Genomic DNA, 24,387 nt, shown 5'->3' with positions numbered 1-24,387 from the left:
AAGGCTCCCCCCACCACCACCCGAAATGAAGACACAGCTGGAAACACCCTACACAACCCCAGAAAAGCGTTTTTCCGTCTGTCCCGTGTAAGGAGAAAGTTTACCTCAAGGGAAGAGAAGGGCCAGGTAAGTGCAGTGACAGCTCCCCCAGTCGCTGAGGGCCCCCCCAGCTCCCCCTCACAGGCCAGGGGTACCCGAATCGTGAGTATTTATTCACTGAAGTGACCCCGGACGAGGTCGAGGAAAAAGAGAGCAGGTTCAACACCACAACAGCAAACGTGCAATGAAGAGCCTGGGGCTTTTTTTGTTGGTTTTTTTGGTGTTTTTTCTCTTTTAAATCAGCTTTATTTTTCTAACTGTTATTTCAATTTCCCATAGCACCTTGGCAATGTCAAAAACAAATACAAATACATGTATTATCATTTTAACATTTAAAGCATGAACCTACTTTACACAAATTTTGTTTTTGACAGTTTTGACAACAGGAATATACCAGAACAGACAAAGTATAGAAGCCAGATAGGTTGCTTTTTTCTCCTTTCACTGAAGCCCTACCACTTTGGAGAGAGATCATAAATGCCAAGGGGGAAGCTGGATTCGTCCGGGAGGAACAAGATGTCTGTAGTAACTTGAGCTCAATATATTATCTGAATATTTTGTATTCTATAAAAATTAGAACAAAACCCATTTATGCACAGTCTGTTTACATTTGAAGTTGCATTTTTGGAAACTGTATCCACAACTGAAGCTCCATAAAAATAAACCTCTGGTTCTTAAATATAAAATTTTAAAGTTGTTACAGGTTAGTTTGCAGATGGATTTTTTCAGAAATAAGTTGCTTTAACTCTCATTTCAAGTCCTCCCAACTGTACATTAAAAATAGACTCAATTAACCTCTTGAAGTGCCTGCACTAAAGGCACTTAAGAGAAGAGCCAACTAAAATACTACAACAAACCAAAATTATGTACCATCCTAAAGGAAGCTCAGACTATATGTAATATATACACACACAAAGAAGAGCATGATAAATCATTCAGATTAATGGCAACAATCTTATGTTTCAGAAGGAAATATCAAAATTAGAAACAAAAATTCTATTGCATATCTGTAGTAATCAAGGATTTACAAAAAAACTTATCAGAAGCAATTTCCCCCCGAAGTGCATTTCTGTTGCATCATCTGTAATACAATGGCGCATTTTACAAATTTAAAATATCATCTGTACATACCAGATATTTTTACCCCAGGTGAACATTCACTTGGGTAACAGTAAAAATAGCGGACATTTTCAAGACAATTAAGCTGATATTGACAAAGTAGTAAGGCCATAGCTATTTAACTACAGTAAAGCATCGATTAAGTCACTTATTTGCTACTGATCTGCCACAGTATCATCTTTCTCTTCTGGTTAATACAGTGGGTTACTTTTTTTTTTAAAAAAACTTTTTTTTTTTTTTAAACCTACTGCTAAAACTGCACCATCATACTGTGCCAGGCTAACTTCTTTAAAAAAAAAAACAAAAACAAAAACAACAAAGATAGCAGGAATGTAAGATACTATAAAACTAACTTAATTTCAGAAGTCAAAAGAAAAAACTTTTTTGCACTTTTAATTTTACTATCACATGCAAAGAATTACTCCTCTTTTCACTCCCCAGCAGAAGTACGAGAGAGCGGCCCAATCTTTTCCACGCACAACAATTTGGAAAAGAACTTAACCGGGGAAGCCCACTTCTGTAGCCAACAAAACAATTCTGAAAACAAGTCACAGTTCATAAAACTGAAAGTTACGTGCGATTTGCACTGTCTGGTATTTGATATCAGCAGAGCAGGGAGGTTGGTGCTGACACCGTGAGTTCAGCTACTGAGAAGGGACCACGGAGAACTGTTATTGTCACTGAAGTGCTCACTGACAGTTGAACAGGGGGCAGTTTCACCTCTGCTGACCCAACGGCAGAGCTCACACGGAATCAATGAGCTGCCCCAGCCTCAGCCTGGCTCCCCAACGATCGCCGCGTCCCCGACCGCCCCGCTCCGTCCCAGTGGGCAAACTGGGAGGGCAGAGCCTGGCCCGTGCCCGCGTCCCTCACGGGGGTGAGGATGTAGCAGCTTGGCCCGTCTAAGGTACGCGCTTGCCATGCAATACGAGTACTGCAGGAGAGCTTGCACACAAAACTATGGGTTTTCACAGCCTTATATTTACTTGGTTGTTTCCCCCCAACAAAGATTAAAAAGGGGAAAAAGAAAAAAAAAAAAAAAAAAAAAAAAAACAACAAACCACCAAACCAAACCACCAAACCCCACGGTTATAAATGGCAGTGGGGGCGGGGGAAGAAGGGAAATGCTCATGTTAGATCCTTGCACGCAGGTATTAAATAAATAATTATGAATGTCCTAATCTGATACAAGTTTGAATATCTGGAAAAAGCCAACAGGTTTACAGACTGATTTGCATACACTGTACAAGAGCCCTAATCTGCTGCTGGAAAACACATACCCAGGACACACACAGCATCCTTTCCACGGTCAAGTTTTTCCAATCCCCTTACAAGCAAGGTTGAACTGCAGTTATTTTTCCTCCCACATCTAATAAATGAAGAAGCTACGTTTCACAAATGTTACACATTCAGCTACTTTCAGCACTACTAAGTTATTCTACGCGCTGCACTGAAAGCAGACGCCCGTGGGGATCAGAATTAGCCTTCACCACGGAGGCCAGAGCCCGACACCTGCAGAAGCCTCTCCCCAAAGCACTCTTCCTCCTCTTCCTCCTCCTCCTCCTCCTCCCACAGCTACTGACACCCCAACACTTACTCAGTTCGCAAGGACAGCGCGCATCTATCCTAAATATCTGCGACTATCAGGTTTGTTTTTTTCCAGTTTGACTGCAGTAATTGTTTATAGCCTTTAAAATTATTAAAAAAATCAAATTAATTGCATTTCAGAACTTTTAACACTTCTAAGTATTTAAACTTCTCTATCATTCCAACAAATGTAGCATTATCGAAATAAATGGAGAAGGGTTCTGTAAGCATCCCTAAACTGTAGACATGATCAACGATTTTTTTTACTAAATTAAAAAAAACCTCCCAAACCCAGTACAGGTAGTTTAAAAGTGAGTAATGATTTTGGTTTTTTTTTTTTTTTGTATATATATATGTATATATATATAACATGCGTAGAAATGAACAGTTAACTGCATAAATACATTATATTGTGTTATGAAACAAATCAAAGCAATTGCCAAGCTGAATAATAAGTTAGAGAAATGACAACTCTGGCTTTATATATATATTTATAAAAATAGATATGAGTGTTCTCAAAGCAGTTGATAGAGAATGCCTACCGAGTAAGAAGTCGCCAAGGGTTATCTGGCTAAGAAATCAGAAGATGAAAATTTTCACAGTTATTTTAACTGCCACTTACATTCATTCTAATGGCAACACTAGCATATATTACTAAGATGTTTACGGTATATATCACAATTGAGTTTTCCAGTGTTCACAACTTACAACTTTAAATTTGTACACTTGCTATTCACTAAAAAAAAAAAAAAGAAAAAAAAAAGGTGTGATTCTTACTGCTGGAAGCTACTTTTCCCTAACACTTTATACAGAACCTTGAACCCTGGCATGCTGATTTTGGCAGATTAATGCACTGCATTTTCCTATTTCGTCATTACGTTAATCGCTTCTAAACTTAACCACTTACTACACAATAGTGTTGCAAATTTAGTCAGCACACAGCTAGGCAAGAGGCTACCTTTCAAGTAGCTTCTCTGAACATGAGGGGTTTTGTTTAACTCTTCACCTTTAGTTCCACTCTAAACAGTTAAAAAAAAGTCAGTTGCTACTACATCAGCTGTAAACAGTGAGTTCCCAGTAGATATAAACCCTGATTTCTAGTATACAGCATCCAACACCCTACTCCAGAACACAAAAATAGGTCAGTATACAGAAAACCCAGCCACTCCTCCGATTCGCTCGCCCTTGGGACAGACATCCCTTTGACCCCCGGCCTTCCCACCCGCCAGGCAGAATTCCACATCTGCAGCTGGAATTCCAGGCTCCCTACTCCTGAACTCACACCTCAAAGTGTGTAGCCATCCGTCAATCCCACACTGGGCCTGCCTCAGGAAAACATACCAAGATAAATGCACAAAAGTCTGTAATAAAGAGATTAGAGAAAGTAACAAGCAAGAAAAAAACCAAACCAAACCTAAGAAGTTGCCCTCAAAAGGAGGCGAGGAAAAAGGGCAAAGTAAAAACTCTGATGTGCCTCCTCCCAATTGCGTCTAGAAGACCATTTTTGCTGTCCACGTGCTCTGATCTACAATCCAGTATCCTGTAGAAATTTTAGTTTAAAAAGCTTGCTGAGTGAATTATTAGTAAGGTCAAGAGACTATACTTCGAGCTGGAAACACAAAGTTCACTACAGTAGTACATTCAGGTTTTCTCATCAGTGACCAAGTCATGACAACAGTCTCTGGCTGCACTCGCTCCGCTCACGCGCCGACCAAGCACCTCAGCCGCAGACGGGCTCTGCAGTGCAAGGCCATCAATGGCAGACACACCATCCCACAAGCCAAATGTTAAATAGGTTAAAAAAAGTTCTAATTTTACAGAAATGCTCATTTTTTCAAAAATAATGTTCTCTTCTCCTTTTCCTCCTACGCTGAGGGACAGGTTAATTTGTCAATTCATATTCTTTCGCTTTGTCAAAACGCTAGTTTCACAACCCCAAAACTGATTTCAAGCAGGAAACCCTCTGCAAATTAAAAACAAAAATACAAAAATTATAATCTCTATATTTATATTGATTGGAATCCTCCAGCATTTGTGAAATCACTTTTAGAGATGAATTTTGGGACCCTCCATAACTTCTCCACACAAGCCACGCTCCAGTTCAGTATTCCCCTTCACGAATACTCCTTTCTCACAGTCTCCTTTGCTGCTTATTAGTCCACAGCTCAAATTAAATAGAGAATAATTGGCTGGACAAGAGTTACTTTGGTGAGCGGGGTGGCACGTACTGCTCCTTGCCGACGCGTCGCGGTGCTCCCTGAGGCGATGACCTGCGTCCAAACTGGCGCCTCTGTTCCCTGATTTTCCCCGCAGCTCCCCTGGGAGGCCCGTTGCCTCGGAACCCAGGATAATCCTTCATTCGACCTTCACCCTTGTCGTGCGCCTTCTCCGGAGCCTTCTCAGGGGTGCCATTCTCTTCATTTTTGGCAGGGGGAACGTTGGTGCGATGCTCCCTGAGGGGCTGAACGGGAACTGGGGGAGGCTCCTTGGGGGGCTTCTGGCAAACTTCGGCGTAACTCAGCTTGCGCGGCTCCTTGGGGACCAAGGGAGAAGAGCAGGGTTGAGGCACCAGCACCACCAGACTCTGCCCTCCCAGACCCTCCCCAGCAGAACACGCGCAGCGAGCGACTGCACCACAGCTGTGGCAAACAGCACGAGAGATGGTCCCTGTGCTCCAGCAGCATGTCCCAGATAAAGCCCCCCCTGTGCTCCCCACGGGACCTCACCTGCAGCGCGGAGGCAGGAGCGGCGCTGGCACCGCTGGAAGGTGAAGCGGTGTTTGTCCTCGGCGGCTTCGCAGCACCGACAGGAGACACAGACACCGGCGGGGAAGTGTGGCTTGTCACATCCTTCTGAGCAGACACTTCTTCTGCTTTGCTGTCTGGCTGAACCGTGCTGTTAGATCAACAACAATTTAACATTAAAACCTACTCACGCAAAAATTAACGTTTGGGAAAGTATTTTCTTTCTTTGAAGTCACGACTGTATTTTTTGCGGAACAGGATGCTACAGCCATTACCACCACAATTTGTATTTTGTGGCCTCTAGAGAAGCTGCCACCACAGATGGAGAAGAAAAAACAAACATTACAGCCACCTCGCTGGACAATGGCTGCAGTCTTTGCCTGAATGTGCAAATTTTAATACTCTTGATTCAAGTAATCCACGTACCTTAATGCCACAGCCTCAGTCTGACTTGGTGAACTCACACTTGCCACGGGCTGTTGGACAGTGCTGTGCGTCGGTTCTTCCTGAGCAGGAGCTGGGCAGCTGGGCAGCAAATCTTTGCTCTCCTGTACAGAAAGGAGAAGTTGCAAAATGTGGAAAGATCACAATTGTGCTTAAATTGCTCCTCAATATGCCAGTTCCAGACATCCGAAAAGTGGGTATTTCCAAAGGCTGCTCAAGTCCTCATTATAGGAATTTACTTCTTTTGGAGCATGGTCTCTAAAGCAATCACTCTTCATATGGGCAAAACAAACAGTGGATAAACCACTCTATCATCCGAGTTATCAACGCCAAGCCCCACCAGCTCCATTAACAGACTCATCTGGAAGCAGCCCTTGCCTACATCACACACAAACTACTTCAACAGCCAACACTCCTCACTTGCCTGCTTTATTCCAAAACAGTATGAGCTTACAATAGTAAAATTACAGAAGCTTCAGCTAAATACCTGCAAAAAGCCAAGGAAATCCAAAAACAGAAAGGCAGAAAATACACTACTATATTAACAGAGTATGATGTTTGGGCGTAAAGCATTCTCACGTGCAGCTCTAACAAACCGGGTCTTTAGGAGAGCAGTGTGTGTGTGCTGCCAGCTGTGTGCTGGAGATGAGAGTGCCCACCTTTTCTTTGCAAACTCCTTTAACTACGTCGGCCATCCTGCTCTCCAGCACGGGCTCTCCTGGGATTTTTGCTGTGCTGCCAGGCAAAGGCGGGAAATTTGAAGCTAGCAAGTCAAACTTTGGTGTCTGAGTCTTTGTTTCTGCTGAAGGCTGAGGTCTCTAGAGGAGAAAACACCTGTTAATAGAGCTGTTAACACCTACTATTAAAAGCACTAAGCAAGTGTCAGAGAACTTTCCTAGAAAGACTGAATCCCCACACTCTGCTCTGAGCATTTAGGGACATTATGGCCATTCCTTCAATAAATGCAAAGTCAACACACACACTTTGTGCCACTGCCTGCAGTAAGGGAAGTGGAACTCACTGAAACGCGGTCATCTTCTCGTCTCCTCCGACCTCTGAAAACGTTCCTCCTTTAAAGGCAAAAAAAAAAAAGTCAGTGAGTGCATTCATCTGGCTGAAGTGTGTACTCCTCTGCACAAAGGGGAGCCTGTGGCGGGGGATCTACAGCAGCTACTGATGTGTCTGAGCTACAGCTCTGGGATGTTCTCCATCTTCAGGAGGGGTCAGAGCTCTTACGCTCTTGGGACACAGCCAACACGGGAAACAATTTCTCTTTTCTCTCCCCGTGGAGGAGGTACCCTACAGCATTGTATCTGAATAAGCACAGCGACAACTAGACTATAATATTATAGAATAGTATCCTATAATTTTATAGTAAGAAACTTGTTAATCTCATTTCTCAAGTATCTATCTTGGTCACTTATGTTTAAGTGTCTAAATGCTGAATTAATAGAAAAAAAGATAAAACCAGTTGATTTCACAATGTTTAGGAGCATCAAATTCCCTGAGTATTTGCTTATTATTTACAGTAATACAAATACCCACTTTACTTCAGCAACTGTTTTAATTCTGGGGACAAATCAGATGGTTATTTTGAAAGGAAGGCACCTCACTATCTTACTGCAACGTATTTGAGAGAATAACTAATAGCTGTAGAGTCAAGCGGGAAGCATTCATAGAATCATAGAATGGTCCAGGTTGGAAGAGACCCTTGGGATCATCGAGTCCAACCATCTCCCCTACTCTACAAAGTCCTCCCCTACACCATGTCCCTCAGCACTGCATCTAAACGGCCCTTCAACACAGCCAGGGATGGGGACCCCACCACCTCCCTGGGCAGCCTGTTCCAATGCCCGACCACTCTTTGGGTGAAAAATTCCTTCCTAATGTTCAATCTAAACCTCCCCTGTTGGAGCTTGAAGCCATTCCCTCTCGTTCTGTCCCTAATTACCTGTGAGAAGAGACCAGCACCAACCTCTCTACAGTGTCATTTCACGTAGTTGTAGAGAGTGATGAGGTCTCCCCTCAACCTCCTCTTCCTCACACTTCCTCACACAGTCCCAACTCCCTCAGCCGCTCCTCATACGATTCATTCATACTCCTAGTTCAGTATTTATCACTCCAGCTTTATTTAAATGTCAATTTTCTCCTGATCAGTCTTTGCAGAAAGACATCTTGTTGCAATGGTCGATGATCCTTGGCTCCCACGAGCCATTTGAGCCTCCAACACCAGGACCTGACTGCGTTGTCCCCTCACAGCCCACACAGCCCTTACCTGCCCCTGCCAACGCCGTAATCCCCGTTCTGCTCCATCTGTGCAGCAGGAGAATCCTTCTGGGAGTAGCCCTGCTCCTGGTGCCCGGGTACCGCGCTGCTCTGCCGCTCCATGACGAAGTTCCTGACGTTGGTCCTGCTCAGGGCTCCATCCCCCATGGGCAGGGCGCTGGCGGCAGCCGGACCCTCCCCGGCGTGTTCAGCGCCGGCCGAGGATCGGAAATGGGGCTTCACGCTGCAGGACACAGAACCAGAGTGTAAAGGGCAAGATGCAAAACTACCACCAGCTACAGTCAATTCATAGAAAGGAGGAGGTCAGTAAGTACTGGGACTCCATCAGAGAAGTTGTTTCCTACACACTTTGTCAAGAAATTGTTCTTCCTTTTGTTACAGTTTTCTTGCGACCTCCCCTCCTGTCAAGTGTTACCATTTGAAGAAATCATCAAGATCACTGCCCAACAATCCCTCAAAGGGGGAAAAAACCCACCTAACTCCTAAACCCAACCAACAAAAAAAAAACCCCAAAACCTAGGGGTGGTAAAAGAGCCAGAAGACCCCAAAGAGGGATTCTTCATTTGTCTGGGCCTGCAGCACAGCTCGGGGTGTTGGGAAGGGATCTGGAGAACTAAACCGAGCCTGAGGAACACACTGATCTGGCCACAGGCAAAAAAAACCTGAACTGAAACAAGAAGCCAGGAGCAGAGGGTGACTGAATGGGCTGAAGAGAAGAGGGCAGAGGAGGCCAGGGCAGCCAGAGCCCCCCCTCCCTCAGTGGCCTGAAACGCCAGGATCTCCCTCTTCCTATCATCAAGCACCCACAGCACTGACTCTGCATTTTACAGTACCCCAGACAATTCACCCAGTTATTGATTGTTCAGCATTAAAGCTGCATTTCCTTTGAGCACAGACGCAGGCGCACACACTCAGTGTTTCTGCAAGTTAAGGCTCAGGCTCCTAAATGCAGAATTACCCCCCAAAACCCTGACTTGCCATTACATGGAAGTTTTCTGGAGCTGCATTCAGCTGCCTTAGACTGTTTTTCACTTCTGCACCTTCTTTTTCCATGCCACCCTGACCAGTTTCGGCAAGTGAGACAAGGACCTTAAATTATATCCTTCTCCTCTGGTCAACCCTGCACATCTCACAATTTTAGGTCAGGAGGAGGATTTTGCATGCTTATTGTTTTTAAACAATGTCATGTTAACGTTCCACGCAATCAGGAGAAATTCTCCCACTGCCAGCCAAAGCGTGATTCCTGTCTGAGAGGAGAAGGTACTTGACAACATGATCTTACAGAATAATCAAGGAGCAGCCTGAAAAAGGGTCCATCCTTTCAACAGCCCATAAATTGTGCAGCTTTTGGTTGCTCTAAGTGAATATGGACAGGCGTGTGGTGGATGCCACAGACCCCAGGCTGCCTAACACCCAGGTAGTTTCCTTTCAGCACCCACCAATAAACTTGTTTTGCAGCATCTCATATGTAACCAGAAAGCAGAAAGAAAATCACCTTTTAATAGCCCTGTTTTGAGTGGTCAAGTTAATCTGCTTTACCAGAGACATACTAAGTTACCTTTTAGATGGCTGGACAGAAAAATATCAATATAACCAATATTAGCACTGAGGATTCTCTGTTACAAAGACTCAATCTTCCTTCCCAACAAGGATGTTGCAACAAATCAGAGCAAAATAAATACCAGGGGCTTAAGCAAATGTTTAGCTCTAGAGAAAAATTCAATACTTAACTATTAACTGCCTGTTTGACAAAACAAATCATTCAGCACAGAAACCCAAAAGCAGCTGCTGGATGAACCCCTCCAAACTCTTCTGCAGTTCGAGAGAAGATATGCTGAACAAAGATTAATTCATACTTCACAGCTTCAAGAAGCATTAGGAACCAGTTCAAACGACCCCAAAACCATTAACTTTTCCCATCAGCAAAGACCACAGGGAGGAGGAGGTAAGCTAAATAAAGTCTTCCATTTTGTTCAATTCCTTCTTAAAATGGAAGATTCTCAAGTCATTATTCAGCCCTCAGATCTCATAATCTTACCCGTCATTGAGAAGGCCACAATCTTGTCTGGGCAGAAGAGCAAAGCAGAAAAGACAAGGAAAGATAAGGAAGAAAAGCAAAGCCCACAGGGAGGAGGAGGTAAGCTAAATAAAGTCTTCCATTTTGTTCAATTCCTTCTTAAAATGGAAGATTCTCAAGTCATTATTCAGCCCTCAGATCTCATAATCTTACCCGTCATTGAGAAGGCCACAATCTTGTCTGGGCAGAAGAGCAAAGCAGAAAAGACGAGGAAAGATAAGGAAGAAAAAAAAAAAGCAGAGAGAAGGAGAGATGATGTGAGAGAGAGAAGAGAAGGAAAAGCGTGAAGCGCAGGCTGCCCAGGCCAGCGACTGGACCTGTTCTCTCTTAGCGCGATACTTGATCATCACTGGGCCGAACCTCAGCAGCCTCCTGCTTCCAGAGGAGTCCTCCTGAAGCTTAACTGATGTCTGCTTCCAGAATATAAAGATTTATTACTGCAAAAACAGAGCTTTGCTCTGGCACAAAGGCTGAACACAATTGGCAGGAAAGGTAAGACAACTACAACAGTGCAGCAGAACCTGTGCACGCTCGACCCTAAAGCTGTAACTTCACAACGACTGGAGTTTTACAGATGAGGTGTCACATAGAACCAGAACAGTTTTAAAAGCTTAAGGATTACACAGATGTGATCTACAAGGTGGCAGTGGACACATGAGCATTTCAGGATGTTAGTATTTGGGTACATACAATTCTCGTACAGTTTCTTACTTCTTGAAAGGATCCATATATGTGAGAGTTTTACAGCCTTTAGGTTTGGGCACAGTTTCAGGCAGAAACCACCAACCTTTATAGAAAGGCCTTAGCTGGGAGCTGAGCAGCTGTAACGGCATCAGCTGCGCCGTCTCCGAAGCCAAGTCCTCCCCCCAGCTCCACAGCCCGGGTAAAACTCTGCTGAGTCACCGCAGACCAAATTCTGAAGTTCACCTTCTGCCAAGAGCCACAAACCTTAACTGCATCTCCAAACCACTCTCCCCACTGGCAGCTGCCAACCCATTTCTCCAAGAGTATAAAAAGCACTTCCCATGCTATCAGCCCGCCTGCTGAACGCAGCGAAGGAGCTCGCAAATAAAACCATTTCCACCCCCATAAACAGATTACTACTCCAGTGTATTTACAGAGTGTCGTTCCAGCAAATACAAAGCTGCTTCCTCCTCCCCAGTGTTTATTTCTGAGTCCTTACAGTTATCACAGAAGATGGGGATAAAGCAAATAAATTACAGTAAGACATCAAGCAGTTTTAGCAAACAGCAGCCAGAGCTGCATAAACTGAACGCTCTCTGCAAGACTAATCATACAACAGCAAAAGCTCCCATTTGTACTGCAGGAGTTTATAATCTGCGTATAACAAACATAATTAGAAGCATTACCTTAAGAGGAACTTATTTATTTGTCTGCAGAAATTCCTCTGAGGCTTTTAAAGGAGTTACCTTTGCTCTCTCCAGCACATACATCCATTATTTTAGGATCTTAAACCGCCACCTTGATTTTAATTTATAAATCAAGTTGAAAAACATCATACACATTTAATAAGCAAAGTAACTAACTTAGTCCCATCAGAAGGCACTGCATCTTACAAGCACGAGGTCAGGATCTCAGGGCTGAAAGTCCCCAGTGAACAAACCACGACAGAGCCTCTTACCGGTTCCTGTGGAATGGGCGACCTATACTCAAAGAAGCAGCATTTGTTTTATATGATCCTGGTGTATTAAAGCCATTCACAAATCCACCGTTAGGAAAGGGGGCCTGCAACAGACAGAACAGTCTCAACGGCTGAACGACAAAGAAAAATGTTTGCAGGTTTATGAGATCAGCTTCGGCAGTCATTCACCCTGTCTGTCTGTATTTTTACGCTGGGCTCTGCATCTACGACCTTGTAATTGTCACTTCTAAAGAGAAAACCCCACCAGGGTAATGGTCTGCGCGTCTGCTTCAGCATCAGAGCCCTCCTGCTCCCAGAAGAGCTTTATGAGATCAGCTTCGGCAGTCATTCACCCCGTCTGTCTGAACTTTTACTCTGGGCTCTGCATCTACGACCTTGTAATTGTCACTTCTAAAGAGAAAACCCCACCAGGGTAATGGTCTGCGCGTCTGCTTCAGCATCAGAGCCCTCCTGCTCCCAGAAGAGCTGCAAAGCTCTTCCAGTAACACTACCTACTGGATAACAGCACGTCACACCAAAATTCTTCAAAATAAATGGCAACCAGTGGTGAGACACCCAGCATTTCTGACCATCTTGCTTTATCAGGTCCATGACATAACACCAAGTATCAAACTAAGTGATCTGACTAGAAAAACTGCGTTCTCCAGCTGAAAAGCCCATTAACACTTTGATTTATTAACTAATCGTTATTGGTTAACAGTTATTATTTCTGCTGTTTTGGGCTAACCCCCCTCATTTTCATCAGCTGCCACTTACCAGCGGTGTTTCAAAGTAAGGTGCAGGATTTGGAGACCACGTCTGAGGCACGATGCTGTAGATAGAGTACTGCTGAGGACTATATACAGGCTGCATAAACAGTGGGGAGGCAAACTGTGCTTGGGTTTGAACCGGCTGAGTGTAGACACTGGAATCCACCACCCGGTAACCATTCTTAGCAAAAAATGTGTTGATGGCTTTTATCCTTGCCTGGAAGATACGAAATCACATCGCAGACATCGGTTGGGAGATAAGGAGAAACAGAACGTGAAATCTTTCTTGCCTACTGGAGTGATAAGAAAAGGGATGTGAAGAGGAAGTAGGCTGGTTACCGCTTACAAATAAAAACTGATAAAAATCACTACAGGCTACATTCTTACAGCGCCCAGGGAAGGGCCCACGTGCTGCTTCAGCTGAGAACCTGTCAAATTCAAGGCAGACACTGCTTTCTGCAGCAGCACCCACCCAGACTCCAGCTCTGACAGCTGCTCTCTCAGCTCCAGCCTCAACTGCAGAGGCTCCCGTGGCAGGAGCCCCTCTCCTGAGCTCTGCAGACCCAGATTCTGGGGAGAGCGGAGAAGGGAGGACGAAATAGGAATGTGTTTCACACCTCATGGGAAGCAGCACCGGGAACAACCAGCAGCCACTGAACTGTCATTTCTCAAAGCTCCCGTGACCTCATTCAGGAGAGCAGCCTCCAGAGCAAGTGTTATGAACCACCCCACTGCTAACTCCTTACCTCCCACCATAAACACACACTATCATTCAACCAGAAACAATAAATAGTTCAATTCCAACAGAAACCCCATATAAAGCAGCCTTACCATTACTGGCTTGCCCTGAAAGGTTTTCACTTCTTCCCTTAAGTATTTAAATGCCTGCGGATACAAAATAGATTAACATGAAAGTATCTTGATAAAATTGTGCTTCTCAAAGGCCATTGCATGATTTAACATGAAGTTGCAGCAACGTGCTTCCCTGTTAGTGCAGCTAAATTCATTAACACTTCAAATTCAGGATACGAGATATCAGAATGCACCAAGGCAAGAGGCAGACAAGGGAATTATAACCCCACAACCTCTGAACCTTCTTTTCTGTTAACTAGAATTTGCCAATAACCTCTTAAAAAAAATAAAAGCATTTCTTTTAGCCGCAGGAAGCCTGTGTGAAATTCTCACACGGGGGAAGTATTAACAACAAAAGTGAGCTGTCAGGAGCAGCTGAAGGCAGCCTTACCTGCTGTGCATCCGTATCCGACTGGAATGTAACGTACCAGTTGTTGTTGTGAGCGAACTCACAGCTTATCACTTTGGGACAGTTCTCATTCTTAAAGAGAGCCTTCACCTCCTGGGGGAGAGGAGAAGTCAGGCAGTTAAGGAAGACCCAGCTCAAAGTTGTAAATTAAACACTAAACCAACACAAGTTTACACTCCAGCTCCTCAGCCACAACCTGCCCTTGATCAGGGATGTTATTTAATCCCTTGACAGCTCTGCCAGACACCAAATCATCCTCCCCCTGTTTCTGAACCCAGAACTCCAGCCCAGCCTGAGCTCCCCAAACACGGGGCTTTAGATCAGAGAGTCAGCCAGACAAGAACGACTCTCAGAAATAATTCTAAATCAAGGCAACCTGACAGCTTTGCAATAATCAGATTTTAAAGAGAAGGCAAAGCAGCTGTTCAGCGTTTGCATTAAAAGAACTAATTAAAAATGCTAGTAGACAAACAGCCTGTGTTACAACTTTAAAAAACAAACAACTAAATCATTCTGTTAGCCAAATATCAGTAGGAATTTTATTATCCTCCCTTCTCTGAACATAATGAGCTCAGCTCACGCTGGGTCACAATGAATGAGAAATGTTTAGTAACATTTCTTGCTGCCAAAACAACCGTCTGACTTCAAGTAAAGTTACTGCTGTGACAAAAATTCAGCCTGAATTCCAAGCTATGCCCTGGACTGATTTTATTTTTGGATCTGAAAGGAGATCAGTTTAAACTTCCATCCAGAAAAGCCCAGCTAGCTCAATTTGGAAGAGGGGGGGAAGGCTTACTTAAGAGAATTTTAATGTATTAGTAAATAATGGAAAAGGACACCAATGGCAACAAGTTATTGCTTTGGCTTTTTTGACAATACATCTAAGCAGAAAAAATTACTTCGGTGGTTTACAAGAAAAATACCTGTGTTTAATCAAATTAAATACCAGGTGACTTAAGCAATAGTCCCTGTTGCTGTTTGAATCAGTTGAAGACGCTTTCCAAAAACATCAACAGCCTTTTCTGTCTTTCTTTTCTATTTATTTACCTCTATAGGTGTGGTTTCAGGGATCTCACGGAGAATGATAATACATCGTTTGTGGTTTGGCCTTACTTTCTCCCCTCTCTCATCCACTTGTACCATAGGAGAAGCTAAAATTTAAATAGAAAAGTTGGCTTAATATTGGACATTGTGCACTGCAAAACACCTCAGCAGTCCCAGACCCCATAGTCCAACCTTGTCACAAAGAACCACAACGAACCGCTTGAGAAACCAGATTTCTTGAACTGAGGGAAAAGGACTGTTTTATCCGATATCGCATTAGATCTTCAGTACATTTTAGGGTTTGTCTGATTCTTGAACTGAGGGAAAAGGACTGTTTTATCTGATATTGCATTAGATCTTCAGTATGTTTTAGGTGTTTGTCTGACGCTGCCTCCACCTGCAGCTCAGGTATCTGAAACAGTCCCAAATTCTATTCGCTGCCAGCTCAAATTCAAGCAAGAGGATATAAAAATATTCTTAGACCGAGCTCTAAGATGAAAAGTTCAAGTAAGGGTAGGGAAATCTAGTCAGAACAGACTGGAAAAGTTCACATTCAACTGCTTCCCCACAGAGCCACGTGCAGAATCAGCACGGGACAGCGCGTCAGAAGAATTCCAGCTGACTTCTCAGAAGTTTTTTCCTAGTTTTACAATTTCTAGTAAAATTTTCACTGAATCAGAAGACAAGGTTTACTCCCAGAATAAGACTTTCACTGCTAACAGTATCTGAGAGCGGCCTCTTATTGGGGCAGATTTAGGCAGTTTGTTGTATAACTGGAAGTGAGGAGTCTGGAACAGGCACTTCCTCAAACAGCTCTGCAGAATGGGGCTCCCGTCACCATTTCCCAGAACAATATGCCATCAGCTGAGGGACTGGTGTTACCCTGAAGCAAGGCAGGTGTCTGAATTCACAGAAAAGAGAATCCTAACACCCAGACTTACATCTCAAAACTTCAAGAATAAGGTCCATATCCGTCGTCAGCTTCTTAATACCTTCCATGTTGGCAATTGTCCATATTGGAACGAACTGATCACTGTCCATTTGAGACATCAGGTAGAGATCCTTTGAGAGATTCTCACTGAAAAGATGTAAGTTCACTATTTTAGCATAATCTTGAACTTTATTTACAGAAGCCTCAAAACAACAGGATAACTGCAGGCTTAACTATTGCCCAACACCATTCATAGCTAACTCTAACCAAAACGGACTCAGATTTTTCTCTCCTGGAAAAAAATCCGAGCAGATCAAACCAAAGCAGAATAAGATAACTGAAATAAAAAAAAAAATAATGAAAGTTACAGTGCTCTGCAGGATAGTCTGCAAAAAGGATCTTGTCAAAGAGACCTTTTCTGGTAACCCCCAGCACAATATACACAATAACTGATCTCTCAGTGTCTGACAGCTGTGAAGCACACGAGGGATCCCCAGCTCTCACCAAAGGACAAGGACACACGGACAGGACTGAAACAGCCCAAATGTACCACAGGGTTTCTACCACATTTTAGCAAATCTTGTTTCATATCACAACCAAACTCTCTCACTTAATGTTTTTATGAAGATTATAGCACATATTGAGCCAGAAAAGGGAAACATTTCTCAACAATTTTAATAAAGGGTTTATACGAAGTTGAATGAACTGCCAGTGTCTGACAGCTGTGAAGCACACGAGGGATCCCCAGCTCTCACCAAAGGACAAGGACACACGGACAGGACTGAAACAGCCCAAATGTACCACAGGGTTTCTACCACATTTTAGCAAATCTTGTTTCATATCACAACCAAACTCTCTCACTTAATGTTTTTATGAAGATTATAGCACATATTGAGCCAGAAAAGGGAAACATTTGTCAACAATTCTAATAAAGGGTTTATACGAAGTGGAATGAACTGTACTGTACCGTGAGAAGCAGAATTCAAGTTGTTTTTTCAAACATTCTCTAATATCTTCTGTGGACACAGTGGAGTTGCCTTCACCTAGAAGTTACCACATTCACGATCAGATCTCAGTTTCATGGTAAGAACACAATGCAAGATGTTTTGTTGTACAATGAAAGAATGAATCCTTTTGGGTAAGACCAAGGGGAAGAGGTTAAGGACGTGCTCCCAAAGCACCCCACCATACGTTCCCACCAGGACTTGGATCCCACGGCTTCCACCTCCTTGGCCAAGCCCCAGCACTGGCCTGGATCTCCTTAAATATCCATTGAATGGAACATTTCAGAGTTCCTGCTCAGGATTTACAGTCACATCGTAACTGCAGCAGATTAAAGATACTGACAGCAGCATTCGAGCTGGAACACTCACCCCATTGAATGGAACATTTCAGAGTTCCTGCTCAGGATTTACAGTCACATCCTAACTGCAGCAGACTTCAGCAGATCAGAGATACTGACAGCGGCATTCGAGCTGGAACACTCACCTGACACTTCATAGAGTTGGTATCCAAGATCTTCAGTCGCCAGGACAATCCCATTTGCAGATGCTTCATCAACTCCTGTGCCATTTCTTGTGGCTTCACACGATGGGGAATACATCACTTCATACTGCTTGCAGTTATCCTCTGAAATCTCTAGGTTACCTGGCAAAAGAACATCACCATCAACGGAAAACCTACCAGAAGCTTCAGAATATTTTCTGTTCAAAAAATTTTGGCTCTCAACATTAAAACAAACATTGAAGAATGCTGTAACTGACAGTGTTGAGGCTTAGTTCCTTAGACTTTCAGCATCTACTTTGCACTGGACAGCACTTTCTACCTCTCCAATTTCAGAAAGACCTTCTGGTTTGCGCTGGGGTCTCAAGAATAAGTAAATCATGAAATTATAAGATCCCCAAAAGCAGCAAAGGATGTAAAAAACAGTCTTTCCACCTGAAATTTAAAATATTTAAGTGAGGTTCCTAAAACCAAAGCCCTAAAATAGCTTACATCAATTTTTCAATGCATTACACATTTCTTATTTCTATAAAGGATTTGGGAGTGTCTAGCAATTGTTACAAGAGACAGTGGAATGACACTGAAACTGGCCAAGCTCTCCTTCAGGACACCTCACCCCAGTCTTCCCCACAGCTGCTCAGGCACAAACAAGCACAATTTTAGTTTAATCCAAGTTGGGCAAAGGAGATTGTTCCAAAAAAACAAATCAACTGCTCTGCTGGATCTTTTCCACACTAATGATGCATCCACTAAAAAACATACTTTGAGAAGAGAGAACATACTATTCAACTGCATATGTTAGAAACTGCTTAAAAGCAACAACAATGTACATGGGGAGGTTGCCTGCAGTGTTCCAGCAGCGTCACGCTGCCACCGGCGCTTCGTGTTGCTCTGAAGAGACAGACGAGTCTCTTTCAGCCAATGCACAAACTCAGTGCTGTCTCTCCACTTCTGCTGACTTACCAGAAACTTTTTGACGGGGCCACACAAACTGAATCCTCCCATCTTTACCCCTAAACCTTTTTCCAGGGGTTGTCCTGCTTCCAGCTTAACAGGCTTCTGCTGTGTTTTGAGTCACCTCAGCCACACAACTGGCTTTGTATCAACTCAAAGCCAAATCCCAAGAGTTAAACTGTGTGAATCTTTAGTTCTGGGGGACAGGACTGAGCATGTGGGAAGGATGGAAAATGGGGAGAGAAGTGGAACACAGACTAAGGCGCTTTGCAGTCTCTACTCTAGTGCAAATGCTACGGTCTAACAGTCCTCACAGCACCTCAGCCATCGACCAGGATTGTAGGGGGCCCTCAGATCGTGTCTTCCTGTTCACAGGGTCAAGTGTACGCTAAAGTGCAGCAACGGTGACCAAGTCGTGAAACCATTTCGACACATTTAGCATCTTGTTTCCCTCTTAGCGCGTTACAGTCATCACCGGGCCCCTTGGATCCTGTCACCTGCTGAAGTGAATCCCCAAACCAAAGCTCAGACCCGTCATCTCTATAAACTCTCTGCTGCTTTCTCACCCTCATTTCACTCTTGTTGCTACGTCAGCACCAACGGCCTCAAGGACAAGGGCAAGAGGTTGCTCCTCACTGAGGAGCTCTGTTCTGTAGAGCCCTCAGTGCCACCCAGCCAGGGACACGACATCCCTGATTGTGCCCAAAAGGGGCCCCCGACAGCTCACCCTCGGCGTGAGTCCCTTGTGCAGCCGCTGTTTCTTGCCAGGAGTGCTCTGTGCCATTTGTTGGTGGCACGGTCTCACCGCTCCCCTGGGGAACTTCCTGCCACACTTTGGCGTTAGGGTTCAAGCCAGCACCTTTGGATGTTACCTGCTGAAGAGACCAGAACACTTCTGTTAGGAAAAATGATCCACAGATGCTTTAGAAGTCAAGCCAGATAATAAAGTTGAATTTAGTGATTTTTCTACAGAGTTCCACATTGCAAGTGTCTAACCAGCTATTAAGCACCCACATGATTTTTCATTAATCAAAACAGGAAAATCCTTGGTATTTTCCAAGTATTTCATTTCTACCTCCATTAGAAGTGTTGCCTTCAACCTCTCTTTATTGACATCCGACAACAGCTGCAGAGGAAGCCGCTAGCCGTCAAGGACTCTGGTAACTCATAAGCTTTTAAAGACTTGACTGTCATAATGCTCCAGTCCCCTTTCACCAGAAAGGGAAATTTTCCCTCCTCCAGACCCCTTCCTAGAAAGGAAGGTAAAAAAACATATTTCAAGGAGAAGAAACTAATGACTTGGTGACATCTCTACTAAACAACCATCACCTACGCTGTGCCAGGATCCCTCATGGACTTACCTGAGAGCTACCCGACTTCCCCGCGAGTTTACCTACACCTTATACACATCAGTGTTTGCTAACGACTTCCTTCAACCTGTAACCAAGGAGATTGAAGTTTTTGAAGCGCTGAGATAAACACACCCCCCATCACAGCCTGCTGGGAGGGGAGAACAGGATCGTCCCCCTTTGAGGCAACAAGGACCATAGTTACCATAAGAGGGTAAACAATGAGACAGGATAAACTGCAGGATTCCTGACAGAGAGAAACACTTGTTCCTACAGCAAAGATGGTGCCCTCCAAGGTCCCTTTCCAAGCTCTAAGGTGTTTGGGAAAGTTGTCCATAGCCCAGCAACAGCACAGGGGACGTGCTTTGTCACGGCTTTCGCTCTACCACGATAAAACCAACTCCTTCCACACAGACAACAAAACTACGCTTTTGCAAAACTTCTCTTCCCAGAAATTCCCAACACCCTACGAGCAACTCACCCAGATTCCTCCAAACAGGTTCCTTCAGACATGGAACCACAGCCCACTTCACCCACACCATTTGCTTGAATTTAAAAGGCAAAAGCCATTAATCCTAACCCATATCTCACAAATTCACAAATAAGGAAGTCTGATATTTCAGAGGCCAGTCTGCTGCATTCTGAAAGGAGTGGCTTTCTACCGGGCCTCAAACATAAAGCAAAAGGATAAGGAAGCAGTTGCAATAGCTTTAGAGATAATTCCTCTGCCAAGGTCACACCTAGTTCCAAAGCTATTTGCTACAAGGACAAGCCCAAATTCAGTAACAAAAAACGTTTCAAACATGGGAGAAGTTCAAGACAATCATGAGATAAAGGCAAACAAAGATGACAATTTTTGCAAGGCCCTTTTGGGGATTGAAAATCCCCCACGTGCAACTCATTTAATCCAGGCAGCAGCAGAGTTTTCCCCCTTGCGTTAATCGCAGCAGGAGAACGTAACTGGAAACAGAAAGGAGAACTAGAAACAGTTCAGTGTGAAAGGACACACGAACATTTCCCTCCCCAGTTTTCAGAGTAATTGTTCTCCAACAAAACAACCCTGGAAGAACAGCCGGGGAACCTGTTGCACCCACACACTCTGGGTGCAGCTCAGACCCCCCCTCTGCTCCGTGGCCCACACAGCATCACCCCCCAACCCAAAACTGGCTCATCCCACTGCCTGGAATTTACTTTTCATCAAAGCAAAAAAGACAAGACACATTCATTCAGGAGATGATTCATTATTTTATAAAAATAAACACTTGCCTCACCACCTCACATCTTTGAGGTCAGCATCTAGCTCAAGCTGGAAGTCATTCTAAGGAATAAGGATGATAAAGCGAAACTGAAACACTTTAGGGAGATTACTGCACTTCTGAGATGATCAGAAGCCCAGAGCAGCTCTGAGTATGGCAGATGATGTTACTCACTTCAGCAAATACTGAGAGACACACGTGGTGATGCAGAAGTTCAGAAATCCCAGGTCCAAGGGAAAAGCGCTAAGAAATTAAAGAGATTCGGGCTGATAAAGTGATGAACGGACCTATTAATACATCGCCTGAAAGACACACCTGAAACTGAGCGTGGGCTGCTTCCCCTTTGTTCTAGAAACACTCCGTGCCATGTAATGCAATTCTGCAAGACCCAGCCCTGATGTCACTCATGCACCTCAACAGCAAGACACCATGGACCAAGGAGAAAAAGTCCCTAATTTACATCAGCTTTTGAACAGGGAGTCTGCTGAGCTCCAGGAGCAGCCCTGCTCCGCTCGGGCAAGCGGCTCTTCTGAAGAGAAGGCCAAAATATCAATTTTTGCTTATTTAACTGAGGCTAACAAATACCCAGCCCGTTTGATTGGCTGCAGAACAATCCTCCCAGCTGCTATCGGGAACTTTCCTGACGAGGTTAAAGCTTTACAGAGTGACAAAGGTTACGCACACGCGCTGCTCTCCACGGGCTGGCAACGCTGCCCTCCTCAGCGCAGCTCCCCTCGGGTCTCCACTGCTTTGGATCAAAGATTCTCCCCAAGCAACTCCCCAAAATCGACTATCGAACCATCTGTCTCATTTTGACTGGGTGGAAGAGAATATTTTTTTCATTGCAACAGTCTCAATTCCATTTAAGATTCAATTGAGCCAACAAAAATTGAAGTATTGAGGTTTTTTTTAAAAGCCTTCTATTTTAATATTATTTCAAATTATCCTGCAACCAAAATCTTAACACTGAGCTTGTGACAGACTTCCCAGAGCAGACTGACTGAAGGGAAAAATTTAGAAGAGAATTTAATAAAACTTGCAAGGTCAGAATCTAAACATTTTCCAGAAGCAGAAATGTAACCAGAGGGAAAGGACCTGCCGGTCAGCAAACCTATGGGAGGGTGGCAAAGAGAAGCCTCGTGCCAGTGGGGGCCAGGGGACACATAGCTGGGGGGACTCGTGCCACTGTTGTTACCTGTCACCTTTCAAAGCTCCCCCAGGCCATGTATGGGAGGGTGGCAAAGAGAAGCCTCGTGCTGGTGGGGGCCAGGGGACACCCAGCTGGGGGGACTCGTGCCACTGTCATTACCTGTCACCTTTCAAAGCTCCCCCAGGCCATGAAGGAAACCAAAAGAAGAGAGATGTTTGACAGTGTCAAACCAAAACTCCCCCACACCTTTCAAAGCTCCCCCAGGCCATGAAGGAAACCAAAAGAAGAGAGATGTTTGATGGTGTCAAACCAAAAGAGGCAGAACTCCCCCGGAACGGGCTGTGGGGTGTCACGTAACAGCAGAGCCCTGAACCCCGGGCTCCTTCTCAAAACACACATTAACTTTAATGGTCACAGGAGTCACTTCCACCGGACGAAGCATGTTTTTTTCATCAGCAACTACGAGGACCCCGGAAGGAGGGGCACCTCCTGCACCCCCCGTGAGGCAGATGCACGGTCCCGTGTGTGAAGGTGGCAGCACCCTCATGTACCAGTGTGACCAGGGACAACCTGGGGCTTTGCCACCCAGGGGGGAGGCAGGAGGCCTCACCTGCTGCAGGAGAGGGCCTGCAACACCCAGCACTTCACACAGACCTGGTTCTCTAGCCAGGAAACATCACCAGCAACAATCAGCGCAGTGTTTCACCCACCTCAAGTGCAGAGATCTCAATTTTCCCAATAGATTTCTATATATATTGAATTAGGAACAGGTATCCAGCTGAGCAAAACCCAAAGCAGGCACAGCAAGCCATTATCAATTCCATTTTCACAACGCATTTAATAATATTCCCAATGCACCTTAATTATTGATTAAGCGTGCTGCTCCCGGCTGCGAGTGAGAAACAAGACCTACACCAAACACTAACGTGTGAAAAATAGTGTGAGCCTTGCACCGCTCCCTCACTGCAGCAACGTTTTGGAGCTAAAAGATATGAAAGGAAAACAGAATTCCACCATGTGCTCTGTGAAGGGATCAATTCCCAACCACCACGTGCAGACTTCAGTTAAGTCTAAACCATAACGCTGACAGCGAAAGCAAGTCAGATAATCCTCCCAACAGTCCAGACTCCGACCACGGGCCCCTCTGTACCTCATTTTTCAGGCAACCCCAAAGATCCGAGACAAGCGCTGCCGTCTGCCTCCGACCCCAGCCTCCCACAACACCTGGTCAAGGGCTCAAGTTCTCTGTCCTGGCAGCGAAAAGGCACCTTCAGAAAGTCCAGATTGTCCTCAGGAGCTCAAAATTAAACACTACTGGTGTTTCCTGTATGAAGATCACAGAAACTAACTGGCAGCACTATCGGTGGAAGAGAAAGGAGGAGTTCAGACAAAGCTCCTGCACTCGGTCAGGCCCGTGCTCCCAGAGGATTCACCCACGGCCCAGACTCCGTGGGGTCCCGACACGCTCCAGCTCCTGCAGAGCAGCCCCAGCCCCGTCCTCAGCCACCGCTGCGCCCCCAGAACCCCCCCACACTCGGCCCCCTCTGCCCCCCAGGCCGGGCTCAGCTCCCTCCCCCGTGGGGAGGCTGCTCACAGCCCCGGGCTGCGGCTCCCCTGAGCTGGGGCAGCCCCTCTGCGAGGGAAATACCCTCCCCTCTAAATCTTAAGACCTGTCATCGTACGCTCACGACATCTTTTTTTTCCTCCATGTGCAAATCAAGTAACGTTCACCTCAGAAGCGAAGCAATTAGTTTAGGAAAGATAAAGTTTTTCCAAACTTTTTTTTTTTTTTATTTAAAATGTCTATCTGTTGGTAAGAGAGGAAACCTTTTTGGATCACTATCTCCCTTTCCTGCAGTATAACCAACTTTTTCTATTATACATCAGGCATTAAGTTGTACCTAAAAATAACCCAAGAATGACACCTTAATGGAACGTGCCCAAACAGAGAGGATGATGCTGTTGCTCCTACAGCTTGTCATCTAAGTTATTATTTGGTTCACAAACTAGAAACAACCATTTTCAAAGTGCTATTTATCTTAAAATCCTGAACTGAGATGTTGGAATCATCAAGGTAATGTTCTCAGGAATTACTGCAGTTAAAGCTCTCTACGTTTACTTTAGCAGAACTATATAATTCTGTGGGTATTACAGAAGGATTCCACGTGGGC

The 24,387-nt window shown here is 44.6% G+C and overlaps 1 protein-coding gene across 2 annotated transcripts; it reads right to left on the bottom strand.

Moving 5' to 3' along the window:
* Nucleotides 1-299: 299 nt before the first annotated feature.
* On the bottom strand, nt 300-21,401 carry LARP4 (La ribonucleoprotein domain family member 4). Of its 2 annotated transcripts, none has more exons than XM_014947472.1 (16): nt 21,241-21,401; nt 19,189-19,336; nt 17,493-17,651; nt 16,972-17,047; nt 16,015-16,151; nt 15,077-15,180; nt 14,012-14,122; nt 13,600-13,653; nt 12,776-12,985; nt 11,999-12,102; nt 8,269-8,502; nt 7,015-7,063; nt 6,653-6,811; nt 5,976-6,097; nt 5,532-5,700; nt 300-5,338 (listed from the first exon to the last, which is right to left on the bottom strand). In XM_014947472.1, exons 3-16 carry the CDS (start codon nt 17,605-17,607, stop codon nt 5,006-5,008), a joined length of 1,977 nt encoding a protein of 658 aa, XP_014802958.1. In that variant the 5' UTR covers nt 17,608-17,651; nt 19,189-19,336; nt 21,241-21,401; the 3' UTR covers nt 300-5,005. The 2 variants fall into 2 exon arrangements, with proteins under 2 accessions (XP_014802958.1, XP_014802957.1); XM_014947471.1 differs by lacking the exon at nt 21,241-21,401 and adding an exon at nt 19,537-21,202.
* Nucleotides 21,402-24,387: the final 2,986 nt, after the last annotated feature.

This window comes from Calidris pugnax, unplaced genomic scaffold (assembly GCF_001431845.1).
Source record: "Calidris pugnax isolate Ruff unplaced genomic scaffold, ASM143184v1 scaffold155, whole genome shotgun sequence".
Taxonomy (NCBI): Eukaryota; Metazoa; Chordata; class Aves; order Charadriiformes; family Scolopacidae; genus Calidris; species Calidris pugnax.
The sequence above is the reverse complement of the archived record's forward strand: the minus strand, read 5'-3'. Positions and strand labels throughout refer to the sequence as shown.

What these genes read in the sequence shown, in the direction of transcription:
- LARP4 (XM_014947471.1), bottom strand. An exon ending in ACAAGGGACTCACGCCGAGG is followed by an intron (nt 17,652 to 19,188) that starts GTGAGCTGTCGG and finishes TTCTTTTGCCAG; the next exon opens with GTAACCTAGAGATTTCAGAG. An exon ending in CTCCTGCCTCCGCGCTGCAG is followed by an intron (nt 5,339 to 5,531) that starts GTGAGGTCCCGT and finishes TTGGTCCCCAAG; the next exon opens with GAGCCGCGCAAGCTGAGTTA.